At 43.7% G+C, this 12,138-nt stretch overlaps 1 protein-coding gene across 1 annotated transcript in view; it reads left to right on the plus strand.

Moving 5' to 3' along the window:
- Positions 1-10,271, plus strand: part of LOC139374860 (membrane-spanning 4-domains subfamily A member 12-like) — a 17,845-nt gene extending 7,574 nt beyond the window's left edge. The window contains exons 6-7 of the mRNA XM_071116030.1: positions 8,848-8,964; positions 9,831-10,271. Of these exons, the coding sequence (XP_070972131.1) occupies positions 8,848-8,964; positions 9,831-9,890 (177 nt within the window). The 3' untranslated portion in view covers positions 9,891-10,271. The remainder of the gene's footprint in view (positions 1-8,847; positions 8,965-9,830) is intronic.
- Positions 10,272-12,138: the final 1,867 nt, after the last annotated feature.

The raw sequence follows: 12,138 nt of genomic DNA on the forward strand, positions 1-12,138 counted from the left end.
TTAAATAGCCATCACTAGCACATTAGAGGCTGCTGCCTATCTAAATAGACTTGGAATCACTGGCCACTTTAATAAATAGAACACTAGTCACTTTAATGTTTACATGTTTTGCATTACTCATCTCATATGTATATACTGTATCTTAGTCAATGCCGCTCTGACATTGCTCGTCCATATATTTATATATTCATAATTCCAGTCCTTTACTTAGATTTGTGTGTATTGGATATATGTTGTGACATTGTTAGATATTACTGCACTGTCAGAGCAAGAAACACAATTTCGCTACACTCACAATAACATCTGCTAAACACGTGTATGTGACCAATACAATTTGATTTGATTCGAATTGCTGCAAAGAAACCACTATTAAAGGACACCAATAATAAGAAGAGACTTGCTTGGGCCAAGAAACACGAGCAATGGACATTATACCGGTTGAAATCTGTCCTTTGGTCTGATTAGTCCAAATTTGAGATTTTTGGTTCTAAGCGTCGTGTCTTTGTGAGACGCAGAGTAGGTGAACAGATGATCTCCACATGTGTGGTTCCCACCATGAAGCATGGAGGAGGAGGAGTGATGGTGTGGGGGTGCTTTGCGGGAGACATTGTCAGTGATTTATTTAGAATTCAAGGCACACTTAACCATTATGGCTAACGCAGCATTCTGCAGCGATACGCCATCCCATCTGGTTTGCGCTTAGTGGGACTATCATTTGTTTTTCAACAGGACAATGACCCAACACACACCTCCAGGCTGTGTAAGGGATATTTGACCAAGAAGGAGAGTGATGGAGTGCTGCATCAGATGACTTGGACCCCACAATCACACAACCTCAACCCAATTGAGATGGTTTGGGATGAGTTTGACCGCAGAGTGAAGGAAAAGCAGCCAACAAGTGCTCGGCATATGTGGGAACGCCTTCAAGACTGTTGGAAAAGCATTTCTCATGAAGCTGGTTGAGAGTGCAAAGCTGTCATAAAGGCAAAGTGTGGCTACTTTAAAGAATCTAGAATATAAAATATATTTAGATTTTGTCACACTGGTATAACGGATTTGGAGACAGGCTCAGGAATACACAATAGGGTTTTTTAATACGCCCAAAACAAACACTTATATAAAACACTGGACTGTACCCAAACAAAAGAGTGAGGGTAAACCTCGTTGAATGACATGGACTGATAATACACAATACACAATATATAAAGCACGTAGCATAACAGCTGCACCAACGCATAGGTACTCACACGACCAACGGACATGGGAACAATAACCGACAAAGACAGAGGGAACAGAGGGCACATATATAACATACTAATCAGGGGAAATGGGAACCAGGTGTGTTTGTAATCAGACAAGACAGTCCTGGGTTGATGATAATGAATCCCGTTCTTCACTGAACTGGAAAGCCGGCGACGTAGACCTCCGGAACTGGTGAACAGAATGAGCAGCAATACCGGGGGGATCCGTGACAGTACACCCCCCTGGCGCGCTGCACAACACAGGCCTCAGGACGACACCGGCCTCTGGGACGACCATAGGGGCACAGGGCGGGGCGGTCTGGGCGCCGACGTTGAAAATCCCTGGACAGTGAAGCATCCAGGATGTCCACCGCAGGAACCCAGCACCGCTCCTCTGGGCCCAGTCGATGAGGTACTGGAGATGCCCCTCCCGACACCTCGAATCCAGAACCGAGTACGCCGGACCTCCCTCGATGTCCAGAGGAGGAGGCGGGGCGTCACTGGGTCCAGCCTCAGCAAGGGGACCAGGCACCACTGGCCTGAGGAGAGACACGTGAAAGGTTGGGTTAATTCAGTAATCAACAGGGAGTTGTAAATGGTACGTTACCTTATTACCCCTCCTCAGGACTTTAAACAGCCCCACAAACCACAGGCTCAGCTATGCAAATAGTTTGGGTAGCCATTTGACTAGATGTTCAGCAGTCTTATGGCTTGGGGGTAGAAGCTGTTTAGAAGCCTCTTGGACCTAGACTTGGCGCTCCGGTACCGCTTGCCGTGTGGTAGCAGAGAGAACAGTCTATGACTAGGGTGGCTGGAGTCTTTGACAATTTTTAGGGCCTGCTATAGAGGTCCTGGATGGCAGGAAGCTTGGCCCCAGTGATGTACTGGGTCGTTCGCACTATCATCTGTAGTGGTCGGGATGTGCCAACACGGGAGCAGTGGTGAAACGTGCCTTCAGCATCTCGAATGCCCTCTCTGCTTCCGCCGTCCAACGAAGCCGCTGGGGACTGTTATATAAATATTCATACACATAGCTCATATAAACAAAGACATTCCGTCGTAAGAACACATACACCCAGCCATAAGACTGACCCCCTCTTCCTTGTAGAAACACACATCTCATCTCCCTCTACTGGCCGGTCCCAAGAGCAAAGGACTTTTGCTGTGCACCAATGGGGCCCGCTCTGGCTAGAGCAAGGCCCGCCTCCAACCCTCCGACCAGTCAAGAAGACCGAAACGACAAGACTCCACCTACTTTATTCTATGTATAAAAATGAATGTAACCGTAGTATAAGGCCTCTTTTTCACCTGGCTCCTTGCCGAGTTATGTGAACTAGGTCCGTGCACGTAAAACTGCGGGACAAGATATCTCTGACTCATTAAAACTGTCTTTTGTTACAACTGAAATCCACTCTGTCCAGCGTCCGTGATTTGGTCTCAACTCTCCAGTATTTAAACACTAACAGGACCTCCTCTCAGCAGGGAGGTAAGAGGCGCGACCACCGTGCTGGAGCCCCGGATGAACCTCCGGAAACAGTTGGCGAAACCGCAGGAATCGCTGGACTGCTTTCACGGAACTGGGGATGGGCCATGACCTGACTGCGCTGACATGTTGCTCCTCCATCTCCACTCCCGCAGTGGAGATGAGATAGCCCAAAAAGGACATGGACTGCTGGAAAAATAAACATTTCTCCTGTTTAACATATAGATCATGCTCCAACAGTCTTCTCAGCACAGACCTGACTAACGAGACATGCTGAACGCAGTCAGCAGAATAGACCAAAATGTCATCTATATAGACCACTACGCCCCATCCCAGCATGTCCCGAAACACTTTGTTGATGAAGGCCTGGAAGACTGAAGTAGCATTAGACAGGCCAAAGAGCATTACGAGATACGAGATAATGACCCGTGGTCGTGGAAAAAGCAGTCTTCCATTCATCGCCTGCACGAATGCGCACTAGATTGTAGGCGCTCCTCAAGTCCTGCTTCGTGAAGTACTGCGCCCCGTGCATTTGTTCGATTATGGTTGGAATGAGTCCCCAATCTTTCTTCTTGACAAAAAAGAATCTTGAGGATGCTGGTGAATTAGAGGGGTGGATAAAACGTTGCTGGAGACACTCCTGTACATACAGTGCCTTGCGAAAGTATTCGGCCGCCTTGAACTTTGCGACCTTTTGCCACATTTCAGGCTTCAAACATAAAGATATAAAACTGTATTTTTTTGTGAAGAATCATCAACAAGTGGGACACAATCATGAAGTGGAATGACATTTATTGGATATTTCAAACTTTTTTAACAAATCAAAAACTGAAAAATTGGGCGTGCAAAATTATTCAGCCCCTTTACTTTCAGTGCAGCAAACTCTCTCCAGAAGTTCAGTGAGGATCTCTGAATGATCCAATGTTGACCTAAATGACTAATGAGGATAAATACAATCCACCTGTGTGTAATCAAGTCTCCGTATAAATGCACCTGCACTGTGATAGTCTCAGAGGTCCGTTAAAAGCGCAGAGAGCATCATGAAGAACAAGGAACACACCAGGCAGGTCCGAGATACTGTTGTGAAGAAGTTTAAAGCCGGATTTGGATACAAAAAGATTTCCCAAGCTTTAAACATCCCAAGGAGCACTGTGCAAGCGATAATATTGAAATGGAAGGAGTATCAGACCACTGCAAATCTTCCAAGACCTGGCCGTCCCTCTAAACTTTCAGCTCATACAAGGAGAAGACTGATCAGAGATGCAGCCAAGAGGCCCATGATCACTCTGGATGAACTGCAGAGATCTACAGCTGAGGTGGGAGACTCTGTCCATAGGACAACAATCAGTCGTATATTGCACAAATCTGGCCTTTATGGAAGAGTGGCAAGAAGAAAGCCATTTCTTAAAGATATCTATAAAAAGTGTCGTTTAAAGTTTGCCACAAGCCACCTGGGAGACCAAACATGTGGAAGAAGGTGCTCTGGTCAGATGAAACCAAAATTGAACTTTTTGGCAACAATGCAAAACGTTATGTTTGGCGTAAAAGCAACACAGCTCATCACCCTGAACACCTCATCCCCACTGTCAAACATGGTGGTGGCAGCATCATGGTTTGGGCCTGCTTTTCTTCAGCAGGGACAGGGAAGATGGTTAAAATTGATGGGAAGATGGATGGAGCCAAATACAGGACCATTCTGGAAGAAAACCTGATGGAGTCTGCAAAAGACCTGAGACTGGGACGGAGATTTGTCTTCCAACAAGACAATGATCCAAAACATAAAGCAAAATCTACAATGGAATGATTCAAAAATAAACATATCCAGGTGTTAGAATGGCCAAGTCAAAGTCCAGACCTGAATCCAATCGAGAATCTGTGGAAAGAACTGAAAACTGCTGTTCACAAATGCTCTCCATCCAACCTCACTGAGCTCGAGCTGTTTTGCAAGGAGGAATGGGAAAAAATGTCAGTCTCTCGATGTGCAAAACTGATAGAGACATACCCCAAGCGACTTGCAGCTGTAATCGCAGCAAAAGGTGGCGCTACAAAGTATTAACTTAAGGGGGCTGAATAATTTTGCACGCCCAATTTTTCAGTTTTTGATTTGTTAAAAAAGTTTGAAATATCCAATAAATGTCGTTCCACTTCATGATTGTGTCCCACTTGTTGTTGATTCTTCACAAAAAATACAGTTTTATATCTTTATGTTTGAAGCCTGAAATGTGGCAAAAGGTCGCAAAGTTCAAGGGGGCCGAATACTTTCGCAAGGCACTGTATTCAGAACAGATCACTTTCTTGATTATAGACACCCCCACGCACCCCATTGTTTTAGGTCTCCCCTGGTTGAGCTTTCATAACCCGGATATTTCCTGGTCCGAGAGGAGACTGCTGGGTTGGTCACGGGAGGTGTTTCGCGGTGTCTGTCAACACCACTACGGTGGAAAGTCCGGACTGTGCTCCTCGAGTGGATTTACTGGAGGAGTACCAGGATCTGCACCGGGTTTTCTCAAAGACCTAGGCTACACACCTGCCTCCCCATCGCCCCTGGGACTGTGCCATTGACCTGTTGTCTGACGCAGCCCTCTAGAGAGGACATGTCTATCCCCTCTCCTATGAAGAGACCGAGGCCATGGAGACCTACAGTGCCTTGCGAAAGTATTCGGCCCCCTTGAACTTTGCGACCTACAGTTTTATATCTTTATGTTTGAAGCCTGAAATGTGGCAAAAGGTCGCAAAGTTCAAGGCGGCCGAATACTTTCGCAAGGCACTGTAGGTGAAATGGGTCAGCAAAGAAACAGGAACAGTAATGTGTGGTACGAGCCCTGTCTCGAACCTGAATGGGTGACTATAGGGGAACTAAAGGAATGCGTAATGCAGTGGCCAGTGCGCTAACTAAGAGATTCCCAGCAGCTCCGGAATCAATCAGAGCTAAGGAGTGAAAGGCTAGGGTACTCAGGAAATTTAACGGGAAAACACACTGGTTGATTTGACAGACAAGGAGAAGCGACCTTGCCTCCTACCTGGGTTGTCGCAGAGGAATTTTCTGGCTTGTCACCTCCTCGCCTCCTAGTGGATAGAGAGCAGGTCGGGGAGAAATGAGCCTGTTCTCCACAATAGAAGCAGAGGCCCAGATTCCTCCTCCTCCTATGCTCTGCCTCGGGCAAACGTGCCGAGCTCACCTCCATCGGCTCTGGCCACGGAGCAGGGGTAGCCATGGGCTCTGAATTCCGCGCAGGTCTTCTTCTGGACCGCAGGAGATTGTCCAACCGGATCACCATGCTGATGAGCTGGTTGAATGACAGGTTGTCATCACGGCAGGCGACCTCCAGCTGTACCTCCTCCCGCAGTCCGCTGCAGAAAACGGTAACCAGAGCCAACTTGTTCCATCCGGTGGAGGCTGCGATGGTCCGGAACGCCAGGGCGAACTCCGAGGCGGTCCTAGATCCCTGGAGTAGTCGGAGTAGACGCTCACCCTCCTCTCGGCCCTCCACAGGATGATCAAACACTGAGTGGAAGAGGAGGGTGAAGCGCTCATAGGACGCGACCTCGGGTCCACCTATCTCCCTGACCGCGGCACCCCAGTCCAGAGCCAGTCCGGTCAGTGCGAGATGGCAACCCTGTCTCTTCTGGAAACAGCTCCGGCGTAGCGAGTGAGGTACAGGTCACATTGTAGAAGGAACCTCTTGCATCTTGCTGGTGCGCCGTTGAAGCACTGCGGGAGGAACAGGGGTATTCCATGGACCGGCTCCGATGGAACAGATGTAGGTCGTGATGTGGGAGCTGGTACCGGGATCGGTGCTGGAGACTGGAGGGACTGCATACTCCTCTCCAAGCGCAGGATGGTTGCCAGAACACTGTCCATGGCGATACCGAGTCTGAGTCTGGAGAGACAGTCCTCGTGGTGCTGTACTGTCCCTACAATGGTCGCCAGCTCGGCCTTTCCTGCTGTATCCATTTCGGGGTTGGTTATTCTGTCACGCTGGTATAAAATATTTGGAAACAGGCGCAGGAATACACAATAAGGGTTTTTAATACACCCAAAACAAAACATGTATACAAAACACTGGGCTTTACCCAATCAAAAGATTGAGGGTAAACCTTGTTGAACGACATGGGACGATACCCGTAATACACAAAATATGAAGCACGCAGCATAACAGCTGCACCAACTCATAGGTACTCACATGACCAACGGATATGGGAACAATAACCGACAAAGACAGAGGGAACAGAGGGCACATATATAACATACTTATCAGGGGAAATGGGAACCAGGGGTGTCTAATCAGACAAGACAGTCCGGGGTTGATGATAATGAGTCCCGTTCAGTGAAGCCTAGAAAGCTGGTGACGTAGACCTCCGGAACTGGTGAACAGAATGAGTAGCAGTACCGGGGGTCATCCATGACAGATTTGTTTAACCTCTCTAGGGTATGACCTGGCCAACATCCAGTGAGATTGCAGAGCGCCAAATTCAAATACATAAATACTCATTATAAAAATTTAGAAAACAAAACATATTTTACAAAGGTTTAAATATTAACTTCTTGTGAATCCAACCACAGTGTCAGATTTAAAAAATGTTTTCTTCAGTAATCCACAGGCTCAAACGCAGTCAAAACAGGCAGACAAAAAAAAAATCCAAATTGTATCCGTAAAGTTCATAGAAACATGTCAAATGATGTTTATATTCATACCTCAGGTTGTTTTTAGCCTAAATTATCTATAATATTTCAACCGGACAATAACGTCATCAATATAAAAAGTAAACAAGAAAGGCACTCTCTCGGGATTGCGCATGAAAAAGCTCTGTGACACGTCAGGGTCCACTCATTCAGACTGGTCTTACTCCCTCATTTATCAGAATACAAGCCTGAAACCATTTCTAAAGACTGTTGACATCTAGTGGAAGGCATAGGAACTGCAATTTGAGTCCTAAATCAATGGATACTGTAATGGCATTGAATAGAAAACTACAAAACCACAAATAAAACTAATTCCTGAATGGATTTTTTCTCAGGTTTTCGCCTGCCAAATCAGTTCTGTTATACTCAGACACTATTTTAATAGTTTTGGAAACTTTAGAGTGTTTTCTATCCAGATCTACCAGTTATATGCATATCAAATCTTCTGGGCCCGAGTAGCAGGCCGTTTAATTTGGACATGCTTTTCATCCAACATTCCGAATGCTGCCCCCTACCCTAGAGAAGTTAACACTTTTTTGGTTACTACATGATTCCATATGTGCAGTTGTGGAAAAAGTACCCAATTGTCATACATAAAAAAGTAAAAGTAAAAGTCACCCTGTAAAATACTACTTGAGTAAAAGTCTGAAAGTATTTGGTTTTAAATGTACTTAAGTATCAAAAGTAAAATCATTTAAAATGTCTTATATTAAGCAAACCAGACAACACGATTGTCCTGTTTTTTAAATTTACAGATAGCCAGGGTCAACAGTTCAACACTCAGACATAATTTACAAACAAAGCATTTGTGTTTAGTGAGTCTGCCAGATCAGAGGCAGTAGGAATGACTAGGGATGTTTTCTTGATAAGTGCGTGAATTAGCCAATTTTCCTGTCCTGCTAAACATTCTAAATGTAATGAGTGCTTTTGGGTGTCAGGGAAAATGTAAGGAGTAAAAAGTACATCATTTTCTTTAGGAATGTAGTGAAGTTAAAGTCATAGTTGTCAAAAATATAAATAGTCAAGTAAAGTACAAATACCCCCAAAAACTACATAGGTAGTATTTAAATGTATTTTTACTTAAGTACTTTACACCACTGCATATGTGTTATTTCATAGTTTTGATGTCTTCACTATTATTCTACAATGTAGAAAATAGTAAAAATAAAGAAAAACCCATGAATGAGTAGGTGTGTCCAAACTTTTGACTGGTACTGTATGTTGTTACGCCAACATGTTTGTAATGCATCATGAGTATTACTTATGGAGAAATTATATTTCATCTGAAATGATAAATCTCTCATATTCAAATGATCTGTTTTATCACAATGCAATATTACAATCTGTGTGTGAAAAATGTTCTTCCAAAATGACTTGCTCACAGATTTACTTTTGCCCCCCCCCCCCCCCCCCCCCCCTCTCTCCTTTCATTACCTCAGATGTTCAGTTATGGAGTAAAGTCGTCCCTCCTTCTCTTCACCATCATCCAGATCACCATCTCCTCAACGCTCTCTTACATCCTGTACATGGAGAGGAGGCGTTACGGACCATACTCAGTAAGACAGACGGGAAAATGCATTTAAAGGGGAATTTCAGTATTTCATTCAATTTACAGTTGTAGATTACAAGATTACCATGTACATCATATGTATTATTTATTAGGATCCCCATTCAGCAGATACTCTTCCTGGGGTCCAAACAGGGTTAAAAATAATTAGATCACAGTACAATACAACAGCCTACAACATAAATAAAACAAGAAATCATAAAATACATTATTACTCTATTATTACAAATGTACAATATAAAATCCACAATACAGCAACATGACAATGTGTATGTATGTGTGTAGAGCACATGTAGATTACAGATTACAGTGTCTCCTGGCCCATAGACTACTTTCCAGGCTAGGAACCATCTAACATCAAGTTGTAAAACGCTTCCCCTTTAATATTTTGTTCAGCACTGTAATATTCGTTATTATCTGGGGTATTATTGCTTAATTACCGTGATCATATTATTCATGGGGTGTGGTGGGAATGGATATTTTCATTTGTTTACTTGGATTTATTTGCGGATATGTTTAGTCTAAATGATATTCATATATGTTTATTGTTTATAGTCACAACATATGCTTGCCATATTTAAAACAAGAGTTCTGGCAATGAGGAATAATATTTCAAGACAGAATCCAAACAAAATGGAAGGGGATAAAAGCAACACCCATATTTTTGGAGAGATTGTTTCCATACAAATAAAATATTTACAAGATTGTGTAAATACACAGAGGATGCCACAGGGCAGGCAATAGAGTAGTGCCGTGGAAATTACCACCAGGGACACCTGAAGTCAAAATAAAATGTTCCTTCACAGTAGTTCATCTATTTTTCTCCTTTCCTCCTCCTCTTTCTCTCTCTTCCAGTCTCTCAATCAAGGTGTTCCCTCGACTCCCATACTGGTCACTGCTCCCGACTTCAACTGACCAATAACACCTGCAGAAGGACTTCAACTGACCAATCCCATCTACATACAGATGTCCACCAATTCCCCTGTTATGATATTAATGATTTGTCCAACACAGATGGTTTGTTTAAGTTTCTACCATTGTGACGTTATGTTATTGTTTTTGAATGTGTAGCATGAAGCTGTGGCATTCATATGGATGTGATTCCATAGTATTTAAAAACATAAATAAATGTAACCTTTATTAAATGTACAATATAAAATTCTTATTTACAATGACGGCCGACCTAAGTATGTAGTGTTTTACTACAATGCAGTGATAAATAATGGTTTACATTTCCCACAAATTACTAATTTGTTTTGTATATTTTTACTGAAATAAAATAATTTATATCAAAAATACTGTTCTTCAAAATGCATTTGTGAAATTCCCTCCATCTCGCTCATCTTCTCTCTGGATAGTCAGGAAAAAGTGTTGTCTCACTCTAGAACACAAGTGAGCCTTGTCCGAGCCAGAACGGCCCATAAGGGCAGGAGCCTATCTCCTGTTTCTGAAGCGTGAGACGGCTTGATGTGCAAGTACACCACCTGGGCAGGAATGATAGAACAACATGAAGGTTTAGACAGCAATGTCATCAAATGTCATCTTAAGACTCTCCAGGAAGTGTTTCTGTAACCCGGTTATGTATCTGCTCTGGGAACCAGATGGAACCTCCTGTGGAATGGATGGAACTGAATGAAACCATATGGAACAGTTGACTTCATTTTGGTTGGCTCCCATGTACAGTACACTTCCTGGTATCTTTCGAATCAAAGCTTTTTTTCCCTCCATTTCTAGGCACTAGGCCAGCGAGAATCCACTCTCTCGTCTCCATCCAGATGCTGAACTTCTGACCATCCTCATCTCTTCCAGTTCTGTTCCCTCACAGTCTCTCCTCTCAGAGACATGGGATGTGGCCCAAATGGCACCCTATATAGTGCACTACTGGTCAAAAGTACTGCACTATATTGGGTGTAGGGAGGGAGACAGGGTTAAAGGGAAGTGGAGTGGCTGAGCCGGAACGGCAGCGTTCACTGCTTTGATGGAGTCTGACTGAAGATTATTCTAGAAATGAATTCATTGTTTTGTTCCTCTCTGGCTCCCTCTCCCATTCCATCGCATACTCTCCCTCCCACATGGACAGCCACACACAATCCACCCCTCTCTTTTTTCATCCACCCTTCCTATCCTACATTTTTCCTTTCTCACTCTTTACATTTACTTATATACTTATTCACTACATTACTGCATTTGATTTTATTTATGAGGGACAAATATCAAAAGCTCTTTATAAATAAATATACACTACCGTTCAAAAGTTTGGGGTCACTTAGAAATGTTCTTGTTTTTGAAAGAGAAGCACATTTTTGTCCATTAAAATAACATCAAATTGATGTAATAAAATAAGTCCTGTGGGCAGTTTGGGGCCACCCTCTGGTAAAAACCAGTGTCATATTTACTCACTAGGCACTAAACGAAAGCAAACAGGCCGAAATGGTACTATCTGAACTTGTCCAATAAGAAACACTTGTTTACGTTTTCCCTTGCACAATGTTTTGAAACGTTTTTCTACAGTGCGACCCTGCTCATCTCAGGGTGGGGTAGGAGAGGTAAAATAGATCTTCATTGAGACTTCACCCAAGCACTGTAGCAACTGGACCGTTATACCTCCTAAGTGTTTTTACTCTACAGTTGGGGTTTCAGCATCATCCTCAACATACCACCACTAAATCTGACAATGGCAATGAATGTCATTTTTCCTAATTCACCTTCAAGTTCGATTTACTCCTCCCACTTACCTCAGCTCTCGTCTCGTGTCCACTCTCCTGCTCTTCTCTCTCCTCCCCTCCCACCCAGGAGATAGATATCTGGGGCCAGACTCTGGTGGACGAGGCCCGTGAAGGCAACATGTTGAGGATCACGCGGGCGTTCCACCCCGTCTTCACCGAGCAGCTCACCACCAAGCTGGCCTACCTGACCTGCAAGGCTCAAGCCTAGAGGAACAAGTAAAGGAAGAAGACTTTATATATATATATATATATATATACCATAGTGCAATACTTTTGACCAGGTCCATAGGGAATTAAATAAACACTACTTTTCACCGGGGCCCGGGATAACACTTGAAGGAATACACTTTGATTTCACGTATGTTCATACAGTTATTTTAGTTATTTTGCGTGTGATATATAGGCCTATTGCTACTACATTTAAAAAAAAATGTCGA

The sequence above is a fragment of the Oncorhynchus clarkii genome, chromosome 19 (genome assembly GCF_045791955.1).
Source record: "Oncorhynchus clarkii lewisi isolate Uvic-CL-2024 chromosome 19, UVic_Ocla_1.0, whole genome shotgun sequence".
Classification (NCBI taxonomy): domain Eukaryota; kingdom Metazoa; phylum Chordata; class Actinopteri; order Salmoniformes; family Salmonidae; genus Oncorhynchus; species Oncorhynchus clarkii.